The sequence below is a fragment of the Symphalangus syndactylus genome, chromosome 1, assembly GCF_028878055.3.
Source record: "Symphalangus syndactylus isolate Jambi chromosome 1, NHGRI_mSymSyn1-v2.1_pri, whole genome shotgun sequence".
Taxonomy (NCBI): domain Eukaryota; kingdom Metazoa; phylum Chordata; class Mammalia; order Primates; family Hylobatidae; genus Symphalangus; species Symphalangus syndactylus.
The window spans coordinates 153,434,705-153,460,932 of NC_072423.2; the positions used below are offsets into that span (position 1 = coordinate 153,434,705).

Here is a 26,228-nt window from a genome sequence, read left to right on the forward strand (position 1 = left end):
ATCCTGAGGCCCACAGACCTCCCCTCACCTTCGGGACTGGCACGGGCCTCTCCCTTGGTCTCTTTTCCACTCGGAACTCCTATGCTTCCTTTGAAACCTACGTTAGAGAGTCAGGCATGGTGGCATGTACCTGTAGTTCCAGCCACTCGGGAGGCTGAGGCAGGAGGATCGCTTGAGTGCAGGAATTCAGGGCTGCAGTGAGCTATGATCATGCCTCTGAATAGCCACTGCACTCCAGCCTGGGCAACGTAGTGAGAACCCATCTAAACAAAAAAACTCACCTAAGTTAGATGTCAGTTTCTGCTGGAAGTATTTCCCAAGTTCTTTTCCTTTCTGTTTAAAAGCAATCACCCTTTCTCAAAGTTGTCACTCTCCCTGGTCTGCAGTGAACTTATCACGCTGTGTTGTCATTTGTTTTCCAGCTTCATCCCCTTTCAAGGCTGTCAGCTCGCTGAGAGAGGTGCTCTGTCTTCATTATTTCTGGCCGTTGGAGCCTGTACAGTCATTGATACAGAAGAGTTGCCCAATAGACTTCTTACAAGTTTTGGCTATTTGTGTTTGGTGTGAATCAAACTCCAGCACTTGCTGGAAGGTGAGTGCAGGCAGCGAGAGGGCACCACAAGCCCTGTGAATCCAGGGTAGGAAAAGCAGGTGGAGATGAGGCCTTCAATACATGAAGCTGCAAAGTTATTGCTTTGAAAACCAATCTGGAAAAGATATTCGTATCTTAAAAATAGTATCCCTTTGCTTCTGGTGACAGGCTAACTTCGGTGGGTCCATCAACATTAGGGACCGTGGGGGTCATTTCACCAAATGTCTTTGCTCCTTTATTGAAGAAGTTAAACTCCTAAACTCCTCAAGCTCAGATATGTTATGTGCTTAAAGTCTAATTTGGGCTCCAAGGATATTATAAAGTAGCCCCTGAATCTAATAAATCTTTAAAAAGAGGTGGTGTGGGAATTGCTCAAGAAAAGCAAAATGCCAGAGTTAAAAATAGCAGAATTCCTCCATAAGTCTCTAACCGCTGCTCCACAACCTCTTCTGGGCTCTGCAGCCACAACATGAGGTGACAGTCTTTTCATCACCCCTAAAAAGGAGGTCAGTTTTGAGCCCGTTACCTCCTACTGTGCCATCAGCCCTTTCCCCACACAGCATCCCCAGTTGTTTTTGGAACGAACCTTGTGGCATCGTGTGAGTCACAGCCCTGTGGCTCGTACCATCACAGCATCACACACTCAGGACAAAGAGTCCTCTTTTCTGTGACCAGTTCCCAATAAGTTCATGGTCGGGTTTCTAGCCGTTGGCTGAGTACATTATCTGGCTGATAACTGGCTCTTGGTGCCAAGCTCTGAGGTCTGGCAGTATCTCCCTTCCCACCCTCCCAGGGCCCCTGGGGCGGCCGTGGGTCAACGGAGCTGCTGCTGTTGCCCGTTGTTTTCATCTCGTTGTTGACAGACAACAGTCCTAGAGAGCCCAGGATGGAGTTCCTCCCCTCGAGCGCTCCCTCCTCAGCGTTGGCTGAGGTTTCATTGGCTGCCTCACGGGAGAGAATACTGAATTAGCTTTTTCAGTAAATCGTCTATCTGGAGTATTAAAGATGGAACAACTATGAGTTCCCATAGATAAGCTGTGAATCCAAATATTAAAAAAATTGAAACCAGATTAATGAAATTGACAGCTCCCCCCAGTATCTTAGAGTTCTAGGTGAAGTTTGGCCCCTGCAAGGTCCTGAGGCTTTGGGAAAATATTAACGCCTAGACTGAGAACTCATACCGAACAAAATAATAGTTTAGCCTGAAGAATATTTGTATGATCTTGTGTAGTTTCAGGTCAATAATTCTAATTACTGTCTCCATTAAGGGGTTAAATATTAGAGGGATAAAAGTAGATATTGTCTTCCTGACAGAAAAATTTATAGTTTTAAATAAAGTAGTAGAATTAGAATTGAGAACACTGAACAAAACAGTTTAATTAGAAACACAGGTAACTTTAAAGTAGGCAAATTCCAGCCTTACATTATGGTCAATTAAGTATTTGTCAAACAGACACAATAATGATAAGTTCTCTATTCTTTCCCTGTTGTTTGAATTGTTTGGAGTGAGGCCTATTGGCTATGTACTTCTTAATCTGTGCTGGGGGTTCCTACCAGTCAGTGTCTGATTCATGTCTTTGAGTCAGCATAACTCACTGAATACTGCAAACCGAGATGCCTTTGCTCCTTCCCCCTTTCAGAAGGGCATCCACCCCCATCATCCTGTGCTCTCAGGCACCAGACAGGGATTATTGTGAAAACTGCCAGTTGAAGAAACTATGGCTCTGAGAAGACAAATGCCTTATCTGAGGTCTCAGGCTGGGTGCCAGTGAGAACCCATGGTCAGTGCATCCATCTTGGATTTAGTGTGAGGCAATCAGGGGCCAGTGTTGGCAGGAGAGTAAGGTCTCCTCAAAGATGTTCTAATCTGAAAATCTGTGAGTATGTTTCCTTCCATGGCCAGGGGGCATTCAGGTGGTAGGTGGAAAAGGTACTAATCAGCTGACTTTAAAACAAAGAAGTTCACCTGGGTTATTTTGGGGAGCCCGAGGTAATCAATGTAATCACAAGGGTTCCTAATTGGGGAAGAGAGGGCAAAAGAGTGAGTGTCAGAGTGAAGTAAGATGAGAACGACTCCCCTGCCATTGCTGGCTTTGAAGATGGAGGAAGGGGTCATGAGCCAAGGAAGGCGGTACCTCTAGATCCCAGAAGAGACAAGAAACGCATTCCTACCCAGGGCCTCCAGAAAGTAAGGAATCTCTGCTAACACCTTGATTTTAATGAAATCATTTGGACCTCCAGAAAGGAAGGGAACATAGGAGGTGGAAGAGAAGGTGAAAGAATTGAGTTGAATATAGAAAAATTTAAAGAAAAAAGAGAAGCAAAGAAGGGGAGGAACAATCCCTTTGGAGGGAAGGGATCAGAGATGAGAGATGTTTGGGATCTTGATTTTTGGTTAACAAGGAGCTTTACTTCTCAGCAATGTGATCCCCTAAAGAGGTTCTACTGAGATCTATTGTTCTCAGCTAGCTTTCAACAGTTAACCAGTGACTTCTTCCTGAAATATGTTTTCTTCCTAGATTTTGTGACTTTGAACTCTCTATCATGGGTAGTGTTAAAGTGAACTAAATATGGCCAGAGAAGGACTCCAGTGCTTTTCTATTTGAGTCCTTGTGGACGAACTGCAATCTAACTTAATAGGTAGACAAGATTGAGAACCTAACTAAGGAGTATGCACCTGTACCAATAGCTGAGTCTTGGCCAATCCCAGCAGCCACACTTCAACCATTTATACGCTGCTGAGTGTTCAAACTGTGTTCAAATAAGGCAAATGCTGAGCTGTAACCAACCCAGTTGTTTCTGTACATTACCCCTGACTTCTGTACATCACTTCCCTTTGTTTGGTCTATAAATCTTCTTCCACAATGTGGCTGCGCTGGGGTCTCTAAATTTGCTGGGATTCTGGGGGCTGCCTGATTTGCCGTTCATTACTTGATGAAGGTCCTTTAAATTTAACTCAGCTGAAGTATTTCTTTTGATAGACACAGCTTCTCTACGTTTACCAGATCTCATGTTTGGAGTTCCCTATAGCTAAAGCTTGGGGCTCTGTTGCTTTCTCTTTCCAGGTGAGCTTATCAATTCCCGAGACATAAAAGACACACACACCTACTGATTTGTCCTCATGCAGTGTCTGGACTACACACACACACCACCACACTACTTCACATCTTCGGCTGTCACTCACACCTCTCAAACATAACATGTTCAGCATAGGATTTTTTTTTTTTTTTTGGAGGCAACCTCTGCCTCCCAGTTTCAAGTGATTCTACTGCCTCAGCCTCCCAAGTAGCTGAGACTACAAGCGCACGCCACCACACCCGGCTAATTTTTTGTATTTTTAGTAGGGACAGGGTTTCACCATGTTGCCCAGGCTGGTCTTGAACTCCTGAGCTCAGGCAACCTGCCCACCACCGGCCTCCCAAAGTGCTAGGATTACAGGTGTGAGCCACTGCACCTGGCCTCAACATGGAATTTTAAGTTTTTTCTCGTCATGCCTTGTATTATTATTTCCAATTATTCTTTCCTCTTCCATGAAAGAGGATTAAACATCCCACCCAGTTCCTAGTTGCTTACATACCTTCTTGGGGAAGGGTCTACTTACCAGGCTTGCCATGTGTGGTGTAACAAAAATTTGTCTGTTCATCTGTTAAATGAGGCTAATAGATACATGTTCTTGATCCCTAGGTCCTGGCACAGAGCTTCAGAAACCCTTGTAATTTCCTGAGCAATAGGAGTGTCTTTGTGATGCTAATGAGGTGATCCCTGGTGGCCCCTAGATGGCTTCAGGATGGGGGCTGGTCACCAGAAGGACCAAGCACTTGGTTAGAAAGTTGGGACTTCGGTTGATCATGCCCGTGGGGAAGGAGGAGAGGACCAGAGATTGAGGTCAATCAACCAACTTAATAAATTTAATCAATTTCATGCCCACATAATGACCCGTCAATACAAAATTCTTCAGCACAGTCTTGGTGGAAGTTCTTTAGAGGAGTTGATGAACGCATTGATTGATGTCCTGGCCCTGGGAGGGTCATGTGTTCAGATTCCACGGGGAGAGGGCATCAAAATTTTGCATTCCCTCCCAGACTTCACCCTATTTCTTTGCAATTTTTGATGTAAGTCTGTTTTTGCTGAATTATATCTAATTATTTCTAATATAACCTCTAATGTAACATCCTTTTAGATTTTCTTTTACTTTCCATTGTTTATTATTGTCATATGCTTTCAAAATTCTTCAAGATTTGAAAACTTAAAGGTGTGTGTAAGGGTAGTGAGTAGTTACTTTTCCCTTTCATGCCTAACATTGTTTTGTTCCTTCTTTTCTTCCAGCTTTTGTTCAAACTTTCAGAAATTTGCCATTTTATTCGTCTTCTCAAAGAATCATCTTTTGATTAATTGATTCTTTTTTCTTTGTATTGATTTTATTAATTTCTCCTCTTGTTTTCTTCCTATCACTTTCTTTGATTTACTCTGTAGCTATTTCCCCAATTTCTTTCTTTTTTTTGAGACAGTGCGTGCTCTGTTGCCCAGGCTGGAGTGCAGTGGTGAGATCTTGGCTCACTGCAACCCCTGCCTCCCAGGTTCAAGCGATTCTCCTGCCTCAGCCTCCCAAGTAGCTGGGACCACAGGCACGTGCCACCACGCCTGGATAATTTTTTGTATTTTTAGTAGAGATGGGGTTTCACTGTGTTAGCCAGGATAGTCTCGATCTCCTGACCTCGTGTTCCACCCGCCTCGGCCTCCCAAAGTGCTGGGATTACAGGTGTGAGCCACTGTGCCTGGCCCTCCCCAGTTTATTTCATTCAATATTTAGCTAACAAAGTTTTAGGTTTCTTCCCCGTTTACTACTAATATAAGCAATTAAGGCTGTATAGTCCCCTCTAACTATTGTATTAGGTATGTCCCAGAAGGTTTTATTTCAGTTCTAAATATTTTTTCATTTCCATTATGATTTCTTTTGATGTATCAATTATTTATGTTTTCAACCTACAAATACAGTTTTTGGACTTCTTTGAGACGGAGTCTCACTCTGTCACCCAGGCTGGTGTGCAATGGTAAGATCTGGGCTCACTGCAACCTCCTTCTCCTGGTTCAAGCTGATTCTCATGCCTCAGCCTCCTGAGTGGCCAGATTACAGGTGTGCGCCACCATGCCTGCTAATTTTTTTTTTGTATTTTTAGTAGAGATGGGCTTTTACCTTGGTGGCCAGGCTGGTCTCGAACTCTTGGCTTCAAGTGATCTGCCCACCTCCCAAAGTGCTGGGATTACAGACGTGAGCCACTGTGCCCAGCCTAGTTTTTGGACTTCTTCATACAATTAATTTCCTACATTATGCTTAGTTCAGAAAACATGGCCTGTATGACCGTGTATGAACTTAAACCTGCTGAGTCTCTTTTTTGCTCTCCCTGAATGGAGCTCTCGGCCAGTCTGGCTTCTTTGGCCTCTTGGGCAGTTTTTCCTCGTCCTCTTCCTCTCAGTGTGTCCTTCCAGAATTTTGCTTTTCTTTAGGGGGTCTCAGCTGCAATGCCAGCGACTTTTAACAGGTCCACTTCCTCATCTGCTGATCCTGTTCGACATTAAAACCCAAGCCTCTGCTCCCCAAGAGCCTGCTCTGCCCTACCTGGCAGCGGCCGGGCCCCAGGACCCGGACTCGGCATCCCGGCTGCCTCTCCCTTGACTCCCCACCGCCTGGGGATTTCCATTCTTTATTAGGAGTTCTGCAGCGCTTTTGGAAGGAAGCTTGTGACATTTCCGTCAGTATCTGTAGGTCTATTGTGCAGAAGGGTGTTTAGGTTTAGGTCATTATATCCACTCCATGCTTTTTCCAACATGGAGACCATTGTGTTTATCTTTCTTTTCTTTTTCCATTCTCTCCAAACAGAAACTGTACTTCTCGATACGATTCGCTGTAAGTAGAGGAAGGTTCACTTGAGGAAGCAATGACAAGAAAAGCGCAAACATGAATGTTCCCTTTATCTGCCATGAAGTCACTACTTGTTATGTGAAATAAAGTAAGAGGTTATTAATGGCAGACTTATAGAAGTGGAAGGCAGATGAGTGGTTGCCAGGAGTTAAGGGAGGGACAGAAGCTGGTGGGTTCTGTGGTTATAAAAGGGCCCCAGGACAGAACCTTCCCGTCACGGAGCTGCTCTGTGTCTTCACCACAGTGGTGGTTACATGAGTTTACACACTAAACAGACAAACGCTCGCACAGACCTCAAATACACGGACTCCCAGACAAGCTATATCAGGCTCCCGGTTGGCATAGATGTACTTTTATTTTTTTTTATTTTTTTATTTTTTGAGATGTAGTCACTTTCTGTCACCCATGGTGGAGTGTAGTGGCACCATCTCGGCTCACTGCAACCTCTGCCTCCCGGGTTCAAGCGATTCTCCTGCCTCAGCCTCCTTAGATGTACTTTTAAACTCAATTATCTAAAAAAGGGTCTTGTCGGCCAGGCATGGTGGCTCACGCCTGTAATCCCAGCACTTTGGGAGGCCAAGGCAGGCGATCACGAAGGTCAGGAGATTCAGACCATCCTGGCTAACACAGTGAAACTCCGTCTATACTAAAAAAAAAAAATACAAAAAATTAGCCGGGCATGGTGATGGATGCCTGTAGTCCCAGCTACTCGGGAGGCTGAGGCAGGAAAATGGCGTGAACCCAGGAGACGGAGCTTGCAGTGAGCCGAGATCGTGCCACTGCACTCCAGCCTGGGCGACAGAGCAAGACTCCGTCTCAAAAAAAAAAAAGGGTCTTGTCCCAAAAAGACCCCAAGAGCGAGTTCTTGGATCTCCCATGGGAAAGAATTCAGGGCAAGTCGCAGAGTATAGTAAAGTTAAAACTGCTTATTAGAAACTATTACAGAGTAGGGTGTCCTCGAAAAGCAAAGAGGAGCACCTTAAACGTAATGCTTGCCTATATAGCATATTAAGGCAAAGAAGAGTGTAATTTATTTTATTTTTTTTATTATACTTTAAGTTTTAGGGTACATGTGCACAATGTGCAGGTTACATATGTATACATGTGCCATGTCGGTGTGCTGCACCCATTAACTCGTCATTTAGCATTAGGTATATCTCCTAATGCTATCCTTCCCCCATACCGCCACCCCACAACAGGCCCTGGTGTGTGATGTTCTCCTTCCTGTGTCCATGTGTTCTCTTTGTTCAATTCCCACCTATGAGTGAGAACATGTGGTGTTTGGTTTTTTTGTCCTTGTGATAGTTTGCTGAGAATGATGGTTTCCAGCTTCATCCATCTCCCTACAAAGGACATGAACTCATCATATTTTATGGCTGCATAGTATTCCATGGTGTATATGTGCCACATTTTCTTAATCCAGTCTATCGTTGTTGGACATTTGGGTTGGTTCCAACTCTTTGCTATTGTGAATAGTGCCGCAATAAACACATGTGTGCATGTGTCTTTATAGCAGCATGATTTATAATCCTTTGGGTATATACCCAGTAATGGGATGGCTGGGTCAAATGGTATTTCTAGTTCTAGATCCCTGAGGAATCGCCACACTGACTTCCACAATGGTTGAACTAGTTTACAGTCCCACCAACAGTGTGAAAGTGTTCCTATTTCTCCACATCCTCTCCAGCACCTGTTGTTTCCTGCCTTTTTAATGATGGCCATTCTAACTGTTGTGAGATGGTATCTCACTGTGGTTTTGATTTGCATTTCTCTGATGGCCAGTGATGATGAGCATTTTTTCATGTGTCTTTTGGCTGCATAAATGTCTTCTTTTGAGAAGTGTCTGCTCATATCCTTTGCCCACTTGTTGAGGGGTTGTTTGTTTTTTTCTTATAAATTTGAGTTCATTGTAGATTCTGGATATTAGCCCTTTGTCAGATGAGTAGATTGCAAAAATTTTCTCCCGTTCTGTAGGTTGCCTGTTCACTCTGATGGTAGTTTCTTTTGCTGTGCAGAAGCTCTTTAGATTAATTAGATCCCATTTGTCAATTTTGGCTTTTGTTGCCATTGCTTTTGGTGTTTTAGACATGAAGTCCTTGCCCACGCCTATGTCCTGAATGGTATTGCCTAGGTTTTCTTCTGGGGTTTTTATGGTTTTAGGTCTAACATGTAAGTCTTTAATCCATCTTGAATTAATTTTTGTATAAGGTGTAAGGAAGGGATCCAGTTTCAGCTTTCTACCTATGGCTAGCCAGTTTTCCCAGCACCATTTATTAAATAGAGAATCGTTTCCCCATTTCTTGTCTTTGTCAGGTTTGTCAAAGATCAGATGGTTGTAGATATGTGACGTTATTTCTGAGGGCTCTGTGCTGTTCCATTGGTCTATATCTCTGTTTTGGTACCAGTACCATGCTGTTTTGGTTACTGTAGCCTTGCAGTATAGTTTGAAGTCAGGTAGTGTGATGCCTCCAGCTTTGTTCTTTTGGCTTAGGATTGACTTGGCAATGTGGGCTGTTTTTGGCTCCATATGAACTTTAAAGTAGTTTTTTCCAATTCTGTGAAGCAAGTCATTGGCAGCTTGATGGGGATGGCATTGAATCTATAAATTAGTACTGCCATTTTCACGCTATTGATTCTTCCTACCTATGAGCATGGAATGTTCTTCCATTTGTTTGTATCCTCTTTTATTTCATTGAGCAGTGGTTTGTAGTTCTCCTTGAAGAGGTCCTTCACAGCCCTTGTAGGTTGGATTCCTAGGTATTTTATTCTCTTTGAAGCAATTGTGAATGGGAGTTCACTCATGATTTGGCTCTCTGATTGTCTGTTATTGGTGTATAAGAATGCTTGTAATTTTTGCACATTGATTTTGTATCCTGAGACTTTGCTGAAGTTGCTAATCAGCTTAAGGAGATTTTGGGCTGAGACAATGGGGTTTTCTAGATATACAATCATGTCATCTGTAAACAGGGACAATTTGACTTCCTCTTTTCCTAATTGAATAACCTTTATTTCCATCTCCTGCCTGAGTGCCCTGGCCAGAACTTCCAACACTATGTTGAATTGGAGTAGTGAGAGAGGGCATCCCCGTCTTGTGCCAGTTTTCAAAGGGAATGCTTCCAGTTTTTGCCCATTCAGTATGATACTGGCTGTGGGTTTGTCATAGATAACTCTTATTATTTTGAGATATGTTCCATCAATACCTAATTTATTGAGAGTTTTTAGCATGAAGGGTTGTTGAATTTTGTCAAAGGCCTTTTCTGCATCTATCGAGATAATCATGTTGTTTTTGTCATTGGTTCTGTTTATATGCTGGATTACATTTATTGATTTTCACATGTTGAACCAGCCTTGCATCCCAGGGATGAAGCCCACTTGATCACAGTGGATAAGCTTTTTGATGTGCTGCTGGATTTGGTTTGCCAGTATTTTATTGAGGACTTTTGCATCGACATTCCTCAGGGATATTGGTCTAAAATTCTCTTTTTTTGTTGTGTCTCTGCCAGGCTTTGGTATCAGGATGATGCTGGCCTCATAAAATGAGTTAGGGAGGATTCCCTCTTTTTCTATTGATCGGAATAATTTCAGAAGGAATGGTACCAGCTCCTCCTTGTACCTCTGGTAGAATTCGGCTGTGAATCTATCTGGTCCTGGACTTGTTTTGGTTGGTAAGCTATTAATTATTGCCTTAATTTCAGAGCCTGTTATTGGTCTATTCAGAGATTCAACTTCTTCCTGGTTTAGTCTTGGGAGGGTGTATGTGTCAAGGAATTTATCCATTTTTTCTAGATTTTCTAGTTTATTTGCATAGAGGTGTTTATAGTATTCTCTGATGGTAGTTTGTATTTCTGTGGGATCGGTGGTGATATCCCCTTTATCATTTTTTATTGCATCTATTTGATTCTTCTCTCTTTTCTTCTTTATTAGTCTTGCTAATGGTCTATCAATTTTGTTGATCTTTTCAAAAAACCAGCTCCTGGATTCATTGATTTTTTGAAGGGTTTTTTGTGTCTCTGTTTCCTTCAGTTCTGCTCTGATCTTAGTTATTTCTTGCCTTCTGCTAGCTTTTGAATGTGTTTGCTCTTGCATCTCTAGTTGTTTTAATTGTGATGTTAGGGTGTCAATTTTAGATCTTTCCTGCTTTCTCTTGTAGGCATTTAGTGTTATAAATTTTCCTCTACACACTGCTTTGAATGTGTCCCAGAGATTCTGGTATGTTGTGTCTTTGTTCTCGTTGGTTTCAAAGAACATCTTTATTTCTGCTTTCATTTCGTTATGTACCCAATAGTCATTCAGGAGCAGGTTGTTCAGTTTCCATGTAGTTGAGCGGTTTTGGGTGAGTTTCTTAATCCTGAGTTCTAGTTTGATTGCATTGTAGTCTGAGAGAGTTTGTTATAATTTCTGTTCTTTTACATTTGCTGAGGAGAGCTTTACTTCCAACTATGTGGTCAATTTTGGAATACGTGTGGGGTGGTGCTGAAAAGAATGTATATTCTGTTGATTTGGGGTGGAGAGTTCTGTAGATGTCTATTAGGTCTGCTTGGTGCAGAGCTGAGTTCAATTCTTGGATAGCCTTGTTAACTTTCTGTCTCGTTGATCTGTCTAATGTTGACAGTGGGGTGTTAAAGTCTCCCATTATTTTTGTTTGGGAGTCTAGGTCTCTTTGTAGGTCTCTAAGGACTTGCTTTATGAATCTGGGTGCCCCTGTATTTGGTGCATATATATTTAGGATAGTTAGCTCTTCTTGTTGAATTTATCCCTTTACCATTATGTAATGGCCTTGTCTCTTTTGATCTTTGTTGGTTTAGAAGAGTGTAATTTATAACAAAGATTTGTGATCAGCTTGCGACAGGCTATTAATACTTTTATTTTCTTGTGCAACTATTGATTTCAGCAAGAATTTATGAATGTGCTGTTATCTCTAAAACGAACTCTGTTCTTAAACTAACAATGCCGTTTGTTCTTCAAATACCGGGACATTTCCGTAAGTTCTGGTTCTTTACATAGGTAGTCAGCATCACTAACTCGTTCCCTCAACTATAAACATCCTGTGACTGAGAGTGCTCAACCCTCAGGGAATGTCCCCCATCAGGTTTGGCTTTATCCAGCCTTTATTCTGGATGGAGTCACCCTGGTTAGGACGCCTCTGACAATTCTGATGTTCTTATAATCAGTGCCCTAGTTATTCTCCAATACCTTGATAAGAATCTCACAAGGTATTTGCAACACTGTAAGAAATAGCAATTTGGTCTCGATCTCCTGACCTCGTGAGGCAGGAGAATGGCGTGAACCCGGGAGGCGGAGGTTGCAGTGAGCCGAGATTGGGCCACTGCACTCCAGCCTGGGCGACAGAGTGAGACTCTGTCTCAAAAAAAAAAAAAAAAAAAGAATAGCAATTTGGTTTAAGAACACATTACATCTTGTGCAGAAGTAAATGAAATGTACATTTATAATATCCCATTGCGTATTCTAACTCCCTGCTACTGAAACTGCATCCACATCACCGGAGAGCTTGTTAGAATCTAGCCTTTGCAGTGAGCCATGAGTGTGCCACTGTACTCCAGCTGGGTGACAGAGGGAGACCCATCTTGAAAGAAAGAAGAGAGAGACAAGAGAGAGAAGGACGGAGGAGAGAGAGAAGGAAGGAGGAGAGGAGAGAAGGGGGGCGGGGAGGGGAGGGCAGGGGAGCGGGGGGGAGAGAAATGCAGCCTTTCTGGCCCCAGATGTACTGAAGTAGAATCTACCAGTTAACAATATCCCCAGGTGTTTTGAATTTGTATTAAAGTTTGAGATGCAGTTGTCCAAGTCCTTTATTAAATTGGTATGCTTAGATTTTTCTCATATAATCTCAAATGAAATTATAAGGCGCATGATTATAAACAATTATCTAGCAATGATCTTTCAAGTCCTTGAATGGCATTTCCAAAAACATGAGATGATAACATTTACTGTAACTCAAGGTGAAAAATGTTTCATCAAAGACTGTGCCAATGTCTGCCCAAAATAATGGTAGCAGCTACATGGAACACAAAGACGCTCTCAGGGACCATCATAGGAAGTCTCATTTGTGACGTCTCTGCAATGTGCCATGTTTCACTTTGAAAGACGTTTTCTGAGTTTGACCAAAGTTCTCCGTTGTGCATAGACCATTTCAGTTTGGGACATCTTGGGTGCACAGAGAAAGCCTTGTGGGTCAGGAGTTCTGGTATTTAGATTCTTTGCACTGAGTTACTGCTCATTGGTGGCGTGTCTTTAGAGATCTCAGCTGCTTTGTCAGTGATAGGAGGGACTGGGCCAGAGTGGCAGTTTTCAAGCAATCTCAGAAGTATCTACAGAGGCGCTGTGCAGCCTACCCTTGTGCAGAGAAAGATGAGATCCTTGGGTGAGGATCTGAAACCCTCGTGTGACCACCCCCTACCCCAGCTTAATGAGAGTGGTCCTGATGCCATGTTTTCACCTATTGTATTTCTTTGTACATCCTCATTTGAACAAAGGATGTTGCTATTGAAAGAAGGCTGAGAACAAACGTCTATTAAGGAAGGTCCCATGGAAATACTTTTGATTCTAAGTTTAAGGACCATGTAATTACCCTGAAGTCTATGGGACACAGAACACGTATAGCACTGAGGATAGTGACCTCAGTAAACATTGCAAGAATGATCACCAATTGTCACCTGTAGGATACAGTAAATTCCTCTTCAAAGTTTAGCCTGTTAATGTCTTTTACAATTCAAGAGGGAGAAAATTGTTAAGTACACTGAGTTCTGAGTTCCTCTCGAAAGAACCAATGTGTCCGTATGTTCGGCTTCCCTGTTCTTTGTTCTCCATTTTAAAGTTTAACTTTCTCGTTCTTTATGTCTCTTTACCCCTAGTTTCAGTAAACAACCCCCTCCTAGCATCTATCACCTGTTCTGTCCTGAGTCACCTGCTCTGTCCTTAGTCATCTGTAGTCACCTGTTCTGTCCTGAGTCACCTGCTCTGTCCTTAGTCATCTGTAGTCACCTGTTCTGTCCTGAGTCACCTGCTCTGTCCTTAGTCATCCAGTCACTGTTCTGTCCTTATCACCTGCTCTGTCCTTAGTCATCCTTAATCACCTCTTCTGTCCTTAGTCATCCTTAGTCACCTGTTCTGTCCTGAGTCACCTGTTTTGTCCTTAGTCACCTGCTCTGTCCTTAGTCATCCATAGTCAGCTGTTGTTTCCTTAGTCATCCGTAGTCACCTGTTCTGTCCTTAGTCACCTGCCCTGTCCTTAGTCATCCTTCATCACCTCTTCTGTCCTTAGTCATCCGTTCTGTACTTAGTCACCTGTTCTGTCCTTTGTCATCCTTAGTCACCTGTTCTGTAGTCACTTGCTCTATCCTTAGTCATCCTTAGTCTCCTGTTCTGTCCTTAGTCACCTGTTCTATCCTTAGTCACCTGTTCTGTCCTTAGTCATCCTTAGTCTCCTGTCCTTAGTCACCTGTTCTGTCCTTAGTCATCCTTAGTCACCTGCTCTGTCCTTAGTCATCCTTAGTCACCTGCTCTGTCCTTAGTCATCCTTAGTCACCTGTTCTGTCCTTAGTCATCTGTTCTGTCCTTAGTCATCCTTAGTCACCTGCTCTGTCCTTAGTCATCCTTAGTCACCTGTTCTGTCCTTAGTCATCTGTTCTGTCCTTAGTCATCCTTAGTCTCCTGTCCTTAGTCACCTGCTCTGTCCTTAGTCACCTGCTCTGTCCTTAGTCATCCTTAGTCACCTGCTCTGTCCTTAGTCATCCTTAGTCACCTGTTCTGTCCTTAGTCATCCTTAGTCACCTGCTCTGTCCTTAGTCATCGTTAGTCTCCTGTTCTGTCCTTAGTCACCTGTTCTGTCCTTAGTCATCCTTAGTCACCTGTTCTGTAACTGTCCTGCCACTCTGGCTCATACCTCTGCTGTCTTTAAAAAAGCCAATTGGAATTAGCTTAGACTGTGCGGTCCAACCCTAGTCAATAGGGGAAAGATACAGCAGTAGGGCTAGCTGCGTTAGGAATAAGGCCCCCTTCCCCTCCCTTGTCTGGTGTGCTCTCGCCATTGTTCCCTCTGCGAGATGCACCATTCTATGAAAGTAAATTGCCTTGCTGAGAAAACTTTTGCCTGAGTGCTATTTTCACTTGGCGGCACTTAGCATTTACTTCCAACATCATCCCATCCAACAGCCTCACAGTTGCCCTGTTATGGCTGAACAAGGTTGTAGTATAGGCCTGGGCAGCATGAACACAGATTCCAGAGTCAGACTGCCAGTGCCGAAATGAAACTGTTAGTTTTTATTTATTCCACTTTTGTTCTAGGTTTCACTGAAGAAACGTTGGTTTCAGGGTGCTGCCCAGATTCCCCTGGGCTGTTACCTGCATATTACTTTCTGTCTGATGGGTCCTCTGGGTAGCTGATACAGACATGGAGTTCAAAGAGCAAGAGATGACCAAGGGTGACGCCTGGGAAAAATAAAAGTGGGTGGAAGCAAGCTCAGATACGGAAAACCTTTCGGCCACTGTGGAGGTCTGACAGCTTAGACCACATTGCAGGCCAACTCCACAGGGAGTTCTAGGGTGAGAAGCCTCATGTTGGGCTGAATCAGCCATGCCCCTGTGCCTTTCTGTGCCCACTTCTTGGCTGGGGACTGCCGAGAAAGAGCATGGTCTTAACTTGAAAGCTGAGGCGGATATTAAATGAACTACCAGATGCAGGTTGGAGAGTGTTAGCTACTTGCATTCATCGCTGTGGAAGAGAAAGTTCTTTCTCTAAGGGAGATCTGAGAGCTACTGCCCTGGGGCTGCCATGTAGCTCTCGCTCGCTCTCTCTTCTTTAAAAAAGTAGCTTTATTGATGTATAATTCACATGCCTTAAAGCTTACCCATTAAAAGTGATCTGTTCAGTGATTTTAGTAAATGTATACAGTTGTGTAACCAAAATCACAATCCAGTTTTAGAATTTTTCCATCATCCCAAAATGTTTGCTCTCTGTTCCCACTCCCATCCCCAGCTGCGGGAGACCATGAATCTGTTTCATGCCTCTACAGTTTTGCGGTTTGTAGAAACGGTATCTAAATGGAATCATACAATCTGTATCTTTTGTGTCTGACCTCTTTCACTTATATTTCTGAGGCTCATTCATGTTGTTGCACGTGTTAGTAGTTTCTTGCTTTTTAGAAGTTTGCTGAGTAGCATTGAATGGTGTGGATATACATTTTGTTTATCTACTTTTCAGTTCATGGGCTAATTTTTGGTTATTATGAATAATGTTACTATGAACGTTTGTATACAAGACCTTGTACAGATCCATGTTTTCATGTATTTTGGTTATATACCTAAGAGTGAAATTGCTGGGTCATATGGTAGTTGAATGTTCAGTCTTTTAAGCAACTGCCAAATGGTGTTTCCAAGTGGCTGTATCATTTTGCAGTCATGCCAGCAATGTAGGAGAGTTCTAGTTTCTCCATATCCTGGTCAGATTTTGGAATTATCAGTCTTATTGTTTACAGTCATTCTAGTGGGTGTGTAATAGGTATTTCATTGTGCCTTTAATTTGTATTTCCCTAGTGACTAATAATACTGAGCATTTTAATGTGCTTAACATTTGTATATCTTCTTGCATGAATTGTTTCCAGCTTTTTCTTTATCCTTTTATTAATGAGTTATGAGTTCTTAACATGGTCTGGGTACAAGTCCTTTATTAGATATATGAGTTGCAAGTATTTTTGCATAGTCTGTGGTTTGTTTTTTCATTTTTTTGTTAATGGTTTCTTCAGAAGAGCAAAACTTAAAATTTTGACAAAGCCCAAGTTATCTTTTTAATCTGCCTTTAGTGTCATATCTAAGAAATCTTTGCCTAACCTAAGGTCAGAATGATTTCCTGCTGTGCTTTCTTCTATACATTTTATTTTTTACCTTAGGTCAATGGTTCTCAACCGGAAATAGTTTTGCTCTCCAGGGCACATTTGGGAATATCTGGAGATGGAGATTGTCACAACTAGGTGTGTGTCAGCGGAGGGGTGCCACTGGCATCTAATAGGCAGAGGCCAGGATGCAGCTCAACATTCTACAGTGCACAGGACAGCTCTCCACAGCACAGAATTATCAACATCCACCCCTACAAATGCCAACACTGCTGAGGTTGAGAAACCCTGATTTAGTCCATGTTGAGCTAATTTTTGTGCATGGTGTGAGGTAAGGATCCAAGTGCTTTTTTTTTTCTTCTGCCACCACCATTTGTTGAAAAGAATACGCTACTATACTGAATTGCCTCGGCACCTTTGTTCAAAGTCAATCGGCCATAAATATGAAGATTTATACCTGAATTCTCTATTTTGTTACTTGATTTACATGTCTATTCTTATGCCAATATGATACTTTTGTCGTTGTTGTTGAGATGGACTCTCCTGGGTTCCAGCTATTCTCCTGCTTCAGCCTCCTGAGTTACTGAGATTACAGGTGTGTAGCATCATGCCTGGCTAATTATTTGTATTTCTAGTAGAGAGGAGGTTTCACCAAGTTGGCCAGGCTGGTCTTAAACTCCTGACCTCAAGTGATCCACCCACCTCAGCCTCTCAGAGAGCTGGGATTACAGGTGTGAACCACGCCACCTGGCTGATACTTTGTGATTGTTGTAGTTTTATAGACAGTTTTGGAATCAGGTTCTATAAATCCTCCAACTTTGCTCTTAAAAAAATTGTTTTGTCTACTAGGGGTTCTTTGCATTTTCATAAAAAATTTAGCATCAGCTTTTCAAATTCTACAAAAAAGCCACCTGAGATTTTAATGAATCTATACATCAATTTGAGAACTATCATCTTAACAATATTGCATCTTCTAATCCATGAACTTTGTATATTTCTCTATTTAAGTCTTTAACTTCTTTCAGCAATGTTTTACAGGTTTCAGTATACAGATGTTATACTTCTGTTGCCAAGTCTATTCCTATTTTGTTTATTTTTAGATGCAATTTTAAATGGAATCGTGGTCTTAATTTCATTTTGAATTGCTTATTGACAGTATATATAAATACAATTCTGTTACTTTTCTATATTAACTTTGGATATTACAATCTTGCTAAACTTGTTATAAGTTCTTGTAGGGTTTTTTTTTTTGTATTCCTTACAATTTCTATACATAGTGTCTTGTATTCTTGACAAAAAAGACTTTTATTTCTCCACTTCCAATCTGTATAGCTTTAATTTCCTTGTATTGCCTTCTCTGGGTAGAATTTTTTTTTTTTTTTTTTTTTTTTTTTCGAGTCGGAGTCTCGCTCTTTCACCCAGGCTGGAGTGCAGTGGCGCAATCTCGGCTCACTGCAAGCTCTGCCTCCCGGGTTCACGCCATTCTCCTGCCTCCGCCTCCTGAGTAGCTGGGACTACAGGCGCCCGCCACCACGCCCGGCTAATTTTTTTCTGGGTAGAATTTTTAACGCAACATTGAATAAAAGTGGTGAGAGCCATAAGCCTTTGAAAAATTGTTTAAAAATTCAGAATCCTGAGAACCTCTAGCCCTATATGTTTTGATTAAGGCTTTGCAGACCCACAGCAGGCTACTAATAGGATTGTCAGAAGGGTGAAATGAAGTGCAACATATAATATGCTTAGTGTAATCTCAGTCCTCATAAAATATTAGCTTTCAGAAAGACAATCTTGACTGACCACTGGCAGGCCAGCATCAGGGATCAGAACTTAACATTGAGGACTGAGGCCTGGGTGGGCAGAGGCTGCGCTGGCTCTATGGCTGATGTGGTGGGGGATGGAAGTTCTCCGTGGTTTGTCCCCAGCATGAGTCAGCACAATGTTTGTCAGCCTCCGCAGGGATTTTTGGTGCTGTGGGAGTGCTACCAAGCCAGGATGCTTGTGGTTATACAGAAACATATGTAATGTGAAGCAAGTGAACTCAGGAATGACGCATCATACTGACGTTCAATTGCTGTTACAGGATGAGTATCATGAGGGGATGATTTGGGTGTATACATTATTTTAAAACCAAGAGAAAACCCTTCATTATTTCTAGTTTCTATAGTTTTCTATAGAATGCCAATTTCTATAGAATGCACTGCTACCTCCCTTCTCAAAGGTTCATTCTAGAAGTGGTTCTGTTATATTTGTTGAGGGACTTGAAATTTGAGGTAGGAACAACAGCTGAGATGAGCAACAGATAAATAACCCGGAGCGGGAACAGCACCATGATGAGGGCTCAGTGGCACCTCCGACCTCGCTGGGACTCACCATCTCGTTTATGGTTCTCCTTGTAGAGATCCTTCGCCTCCTTGGTTACATGTGTTCCTAGGTATTTCATTCCATGGCTATTGGAAATGGGATTGCGTTTTTTATTTGGTGCTTAGCTTGAATGCTATTGTGTATAGAAATGCTGATGTTTGTACATGGATTTTCTATCCTGAAACTTTACTGAAGTCGTTTATCGGTTCCAGGAGCCTTTTGGCAGAGTCTTTAGGGTTTTCTAGGTATGGAATCATATCGGCGGTGAAGACAGACAGTTTGACTTCTTTTCCTATTTGGATGACTTTTATGGCTTATTATTGCCTGATCACTCTGGCTAGGACTTCCTAGCATTTCATTTGTTTAGAAGGTGACAGACACATCAGTGTTCCTTATTTATTTATTTACTTGAGATGGAGAATTACTCTGTTGCCTAGGCTGGAGTGAAGTGGAGCAATCTTGATTCACTGCAACCTCGGCTCATTGCAACCTCCACCTCCTGGGTTCAAGCGATTGTCCTGCCTCAGCCTCCTGAGGAGCTGGGACCACAGGTGTGTGCCACCACACCCAGCTGATTTTTGTATTTTTAGTAGAGATGGGTTTTGCCACCTTGGCCAGGCTGGTCTCGAACTCCTGACCTCAAGTGATCTGTCCACCTCAGCCTCCCAAAGGGCTGGGATTAGAGGTGTGAGCCACTGTGCTCAGCCAGAAATCGGTGTTTCTATGAATCAGCCCCAGCTGCCAATTTCATCTCGAGGATGGCAGGCAAAAAGTGGCCAATGGACATTGTGATCCCTTGTTGGTGATGCTTTGCTCACCATAAAGCAGGCTTGCAGAAGTAAGACACTCAGATGGCACCAATTATCCTGTATAACACCCCCCATACCTATCTCCTTTCATTACTTTAAGAGAGGAATCTCCGCTAGATAAAAGTCACCTTAATAACTGACAAATGTCTTTCCTACCTAATGCATAATGTATTAATAAAGATCGAGTTTAAGCCAAGAAACTTTCAGAGTTCTCTAGTTGTTCTCAGTAATAAAACAATGTCAGTGAATTTCCATCCTTTATTTGGCAGTACTGTGTTCTAATGACAAAGGTTCTGTGACCTTTCAATTATGATCATTACTAAGATACAAAGACTGGAATTCTATAGAAGAGGCCCGACAGATCACCTGAGGTCAGGCGTTTGAGACCAGCCTGGCCAACATGGCGAAACCCTGTCTCTACTAAAAATACAAAAATTAGCCAGGCATGGTGGCACACATCTGTAATCCCAGCTACTCAGGAGTCTGAGGCAGGAGAATCGCTTGAACCTGGGAGGTGGAGGTTGCAGTGAGCCGAGATTGCGCCACTGAACTCCAGCCTGGGTGACAGAGCAAGACTGTCTCAAAAAAAATAATAATAAAAATAAAATAAAAAGGCCCGAAGCTTCTCTGAAACACACATTCAGTCATCAGAAAGTCACCTGAGAGTTCTTAAGAACCACGACACATGGCAAACATGCTATCAGAAGTCATCTTGTATACGCCAGTTCGTTCTCTTCACAGTTTTGTTTCTCATTTGAACATCCAAAGACAGTTTTGCGAGCTGTGTGCAGTCACCACAGGCCAATGAGGTCACTGTCGTTGTGGCAATAGGTAGTTTTCAGAGGCACAGACCTTGTGCTGGGTGATGGAATCTAGAGAGAGAGGGAAAAGCAGTTTAGCATTCATAACAGCCAGCCACACAGGAAAGTGATAACCTGTTTGTATATACATGAAACGATATTTAAAAACAAATGGTCAAGAGCTGTGTTGTCCATAGGCCCCCCATCCATAGAGCACACATAACTTTTTAAATTAACGTGAAACAAAATTCAATACAATGAAACATTCAGTTCTCAGTCACACTGGCCAGTTCAAGTGCTTGATAGCCACAGGTCCCATTAGATGCAGAACACACTCCCATTGTGTCAGAACACTCGGTGGGCAGGGTGGGAAGCTTGCCAGTCTGTGATACAGGAGCCGAGAATTTCTAATCTTAGCTCACCACTTCAATACTTGCAGCATAAGGCACAGTATAAGTAAATACATAGATGAGTTTTAATTAATTATGACAGCAGTGGTGAGAGGTAGGCGGTGCTATCCTATCTATCCAGCATAGGTATTTTTTATGGAATTCCAAGTGAATAAGCATACTTTCTAAAACTCAGTTCTTCATAGCTTAAATTAAAGAAGCTCTAAAGTCCCATCAGTTTGAAACTCGGCTATTTTATGAAAATTACAAGTTGCGCCTGGTCCAGGACAGCGCTGCAGGTGCAGCTGAAGGGTCAGCACAGGTGAGCCTGGCAGCTGGCGGAACCAACCCCTCCCTCTTTCCTCAGTCCTGGCAAGTGCACTGCATTCTATTCCTACTGTTAGAAAAAAAAGGAATGAAATCCACTGTGAGCCCCGATTGGATGATAAGGTAGATTAAATCAGTCAATTGCAATTAAAGAATCACAGTGATTGTGTGACTATATAATTACAGAGTTATATTTGAAGGAACTTAAGAAGTCACACAGATGAGTGATGGAAGGTGGAAAGCTATCCTGGTGGTATGGTACAAAAAAGAAAAAAAATGGGTTTATTCTATCAATATTTTTAAAAATGGAAGAAAACAAATGACTTATCTTAGTTACAGCTCAAGATAGTTTCCCAGAATTTAAGTGTTGTCTTCTCAATACAAATGTGCTTCTACCCAGGAGGCCTGGGCCAGTGAGGGACTCTCAGATGAATTTCTGAAGAGAGGAACACTAACATTTGTGACAGCTTATATATATAAGAAATCATATAGCTAATAACATCGTATATAACAATTATTATTAGTACTAGGCATACTACTTCTCTCCATAACAGTGAAGCAGGTATTATTATGATTTACATTTTTTTCTTTTTTTGAGGTAGGGTCTTGCTCTCTCACCCAGGTTAGAGTGCATTGGTGCAAACATGGCTCACTGCAGCCTCAGTCTCCTGGACTCAGGTGATCCTCCAGCCTCAGCTTCCCGGGTAGCCAGGACTACAGGTGTGCACCACCACACCCAGTTAATGTTTTGATTTTTTGTAGAGCCAGTGTCCCACTTTGTTGCCCAGGCTGATCTCGAACTCCTGGGCTCAAGCAATCCTCCTGCCTCAGTCTTCCAAAATGCTGGGATCACAGACATAACCCACCACACCTGGCTTGACTGTTCTTACGTAACCTTTTGCCATGTATAAGTTTTAATTTCTTATGTATTCAAATTATATCAACACTTTGTCTTGTTGCATCTGGCTTTTGAGTCATAGGTAGGTGGAAGCCTTTTCCGATACTCAGGTTATAAAGTCATTCAGCCACATTTGTATTTTCTTCCAGGTTGTAAAAACTCTATGGATTCAATTTTTACACTTAGTTTTCTGACTAGATGTCAGTTTTGAAAAAATCATAAAAAAAGCAGAAAAAATGATGCTCTTTCCAAATTCATCTAAAAATTCTATATAATCCAAAAATTTCAAACTTTTAAAAAAGAAAAGGACATGTTTATTCTAAAGTTTATAGGAAAGAAAAAAATGCATAGGAAGATGATTTTAAAAAAGAGAAATAATGAGAAAAAATTTGACATACCAGATATCAAAACAGTCTGTACAATTACAGCAGTAAAATAGAGGTTGGCACTCAGAACAGACAAACAGATCAATGGACGAGAATAACCAGAAACACACCCATACCATGTGGGAATGTAAGAGATGACTCACAGGGGGCATTATAAGTTAGTGTCAATAAATTAGTTATTAAAAACAACATGCTCCCCTCACATTATACAGTAAGTGAAGTGCAGATGCATTAAAGGTCTAAATATTTTTTAAAACTATAAATAGGAGAATATGAGATTATTTTTAAAGCTCAGAGGGTGAGGAAGGCCTTTCTAAGCAAAACCACAAAGGGTAGGTGCCATGGAGGAAAAGAGGTGTTTAATTTTATAAAAAATAACAGTTAAAAATTGAAAACTTGGTAATACTTAAGACACCATAAGTTCAGTTAAAGAGACAGAATTTTATAACACTTACAACAAAAGTTTAATGTCCGTATTATGTAAGTATTGCTGTAAAACAGTGTGAAAAATATAAATAACCCAATTTCAAAACAGGTAAGGGATCAGGACAGGCAATTCACGAATGATAAATCTCCTTATCTAAGATATTCAGACTCATGAGTAATTTAGTAATCAGGGAACCACAAATTAATGAGATCTATTTTTTTAACTAATTGGATCACCCAATATTGAAAATATGGGTTATGTCCAGTACTGGACATGGGATTTTATAGGACATAGGAAATAGGCTTTATATACTGTTAGTAATAGTGCAAATTGGTACAGCCTTGTGTATCAGAATTTAAGTACACATATCCTAGGGCACAGTAATTTCACTGCTTTGAATCTATTTTACAGAAATCTTCATGAGCCTGGGTTTGGACTAGAATAATTACAGCTCAAGAAAATCTCTTAAAATTGAATTCAGGTTGTTCAATTAGAAAACGCACACACACACACACACACACACACACACACACACACACACACACACACACACGAGTTTAAAACAGCAGAAGCCAGCCGTATTGCAGCGTTCATGCCTGTAGTCCCACCTAGTTAGTTGGGAGGCTGAGGTGGGAGGACTGCTTGAGTCCAGGAGTTTGAGGTCAGCCTGGGCAACACAGTGACATCCTGTTTCTAAAATAAATAAATAAATACAATAGCAGAACAATAAAAATAACAGAAAGCACATAAATTAATTACAGTACCTCCCAATAGTTAAAAAGAACGAAGTAGCTGTATATGTGTTAAGCTGGAAGGATCTTCTAGACATAGGGTTAAATAAAAGCTCCTGAAAAAATGTGTGATTCTCCAATATATATAAAAACAAATCCCTAAACAGTATCTATGTTTATATACATTTATTTCTATGTAAATATGCTTTTTTTTTTTTTTTTTTTAAAAAGAGATGGGATTTTGATCCATTGCCCAGACTTGAGTGCAGTGGTATGATCATGGCTCACTGCAGCCTGGAATTCCTGTCCTCAAGTGATCCTCCCACCTTGGCCTCCTGAGTAGCTAGGACTACAGGCAGGTGCCACGACACCAGGGTACTTTTAAAATTTTTTTGTAGGGACAGGGTCTTTCTATGTTGCCAAGGCTGGTCTCAAACTCCCGGCATTAAGCAATCCACTCACCTTGGCCTCCCAAAGTGTTAGGATTATAGATGTGAGTCACTGGACCTGACCATAATATGTTTACATTCATAAATATGTTTTTAAAAGAAATCTAGAAGATACACTTCTATCTTTATTGTAGTTACTTTAAGGAAGGGTTGTAAGACTGGGGGACCCTGTGTACTTCTCTACTGTTTGAGTTCTTTGACTATGAAATTAAATATCACTCCATCCACCCATCTACCCATCTACCCATGTGCCCATCTAGCCATCCGTCCATCCACCCATCCACCCATCCACGCGTGTATCCTTCCATCCACGTATTTATTATGGTGGGGATAAAGGCTGCCAGAACTATCAATCTTTAAACAGAGACAAGATAAAACAGAAGCCTACATGTAACCTCACAACAAAGTCTATACCTTACACCTCTCATGGCCTGCTCTAGGACGTGCTGCCTGAGGAATTATACTGGACTTCTGAGCAGTGGCGTTGAGGTGCGCATGGGGCTGTGACTCAGTGTGTGGACTGCACTCTGGGAGGTCTGAAGCTCATCTGACCACTGAACAAGGGCCAACAGCTCCAGGGTCATGTCCAGGGAGCCCCTCACAGCCCCACGTTCCTAACTGTAAACACACACAGGAAAAATGATTTCTATCCAAGTTTATTTGGTATCTGAAGATGATAGCCACATCCCCAAATTCCAATGTCACTTCATAGGAATAATCCTCAAACATCCCATAAGATGTGGCCATAGGACAGATGTTAGAGTAATGCCAGTCCTGGCCGGTGGAGACAGAGATGAATAGGAAGCTGAATTGCCCTTGAGCAGCTCCGTGAAATTTAAATTTAAAAAAAAAAAGAGGTATTTATTTATTTATTTATTTATGCAACAGTATTTAGCAGGTCTTGGCAGGCATTTATGCACAAGCTGAAGTTTACTAGCCATGCCTCTTTGTGGTCTTATGGTTAGGATACAGAATCAACATGCTGCCAAAATTAATTTTTTATAGTAGGGTGGGCAAGTCACTTTATTTAACTAAAACTGTGATTGCCAGCATCCGTGGTTAATGGTACCATGTGCAGAAGTTCAAGAGCACACAGGACCCATGTGAGCTTTATCTTTGCTTATCAAAAAAAGTAAGCATGTTAGGGCTAGGAGATCTAGCCAGATATCCACTCTGGTAAGGAATTGCCCAGCTCCCTCACTGTGGGACGGTGGTCACCCAGCCTCTGCGGCTTCATGGCTTAAGGCAGCCCTTGGCAGTAGAGCCCAGCAGGTTACAAATATTCCTAGAGTCGTTTCTCATAATGAGCCCAGAGCTGCCTGCTGTGTGATTTTCATCTGCTCATATCACATCTCTCCTCTTTCACACAGCGGTCCTGTAGGCACTGCTTCTGCAGACTGAATAAACCACCGCTCCTTCTGTGCTTCTCCCAGGTCCTGGCTTCTAGATGCCTCATTCTGGAAGCTCAGAACACAAGACTAGGTACCACTTTCGATTCTTCTTTCTCTAATATGCCACATCCAATCTATCGGCAAGTGCAACAGGCTGTGAAATGTATATTTAAAATCTGACAACTTCACAACACCTCCATCGATACGTCCCTGGTCCTAACCCCCATCACTAATCACCTGAACCACTGCAAAGGTCCAAGATTGCTTTCTCTGCTTCCATTAAAAAACATGTGTCAGCACCTTCAAAGGCCGAGTTAGGAGGATCCCTTGAGCCCAGGAGTTCAAAACCAGCCTGGGCAACATTGGGAGACTCTGTATCCATTAAAACAAAAACAAACACAAACAGAGTAAACAGGCCGGGCGCGGTGGCTCACGCTTGTAATCCCAGCACTTTGGGAGGCCGAGGTGGGCGGATCACGAGGTCAGGAGATCGAGACCACGGTGAAACCCTGTCTCTACTAAAAATACAAAAAGTTAGCCGGGCGTGGTGGCGGGCGCCTGTAGTCCCAGCTACTCGGAGAGGCTGAGGCAGGAGAATGGCGTGAACCCGGGAGGCGGAGCTTGCAGTGAGCCGAGAATGTGCCACTGCACTCCAGCCTGGGCGACAGAGGGGGACTCCGTCTCGGAAAAAAAAAAAAAAAAAAAACAGAGTAAACAAACATACACCATAGTCAATTCCTCCCACTTAAAATCCTTCTGCGACTTCCATTTATTCTTAGAACAAAACCCAAACTTCTTGCTGTTGTCTGTTAAGGTGTCAGTGGTCTGGAATGGTCCAGCCTGAAGCTGCCTGCTTCTCCAGCTTCATTTCCTATCGCTTTGTCTTCTCTCCCTTCATTTCAG

The 26,228-nt window shown here is 42.2% G+C and overlaps 1 protein-coding gene and 1 long non-coding RNA gene across 9 annotated transcripts in view; one reads left to right on the forward strand and one right to left on the reverse strand.

The window, feature by feature from the left end:
• The window catches only part of LOC129487830 (uncharacterized), a 93,226-nt gene that overhangs the window by 44,927 nt on the left and 22,071 nt on the right, over nucleotides 1–26,228 (forward strand). The gene's annotated exons all lie outside the window — the stretch shown is intronic.
• Nucleotides 19,772–26,228, reverse strand: part of MCPH1 (microcephalin 1) — a 243,065-nt gene continuing 236,608 nt past the window's right edge. For 7 of the 8 annotated variants that reach the window (XM_055289042.2, XM_063637962.1, XM_063637967.1 and 4 more), the window contains one exon: nucleotides 19,772–20,399. In XM_055289042.2, coding sequence (XP_055145017.1) covers nucleotides 20,338–20,399 — 62 coding nt within the window. In that variant the 3' untranslated portion in view covers nucleotides 19,772–20,337. Of the gene's footprint in view, nucleotides 21,480–26,228 lie in introns of all 8 variants that reach the window. The other variant, XM_055289039.2, reaches the window with a different exon arrangement.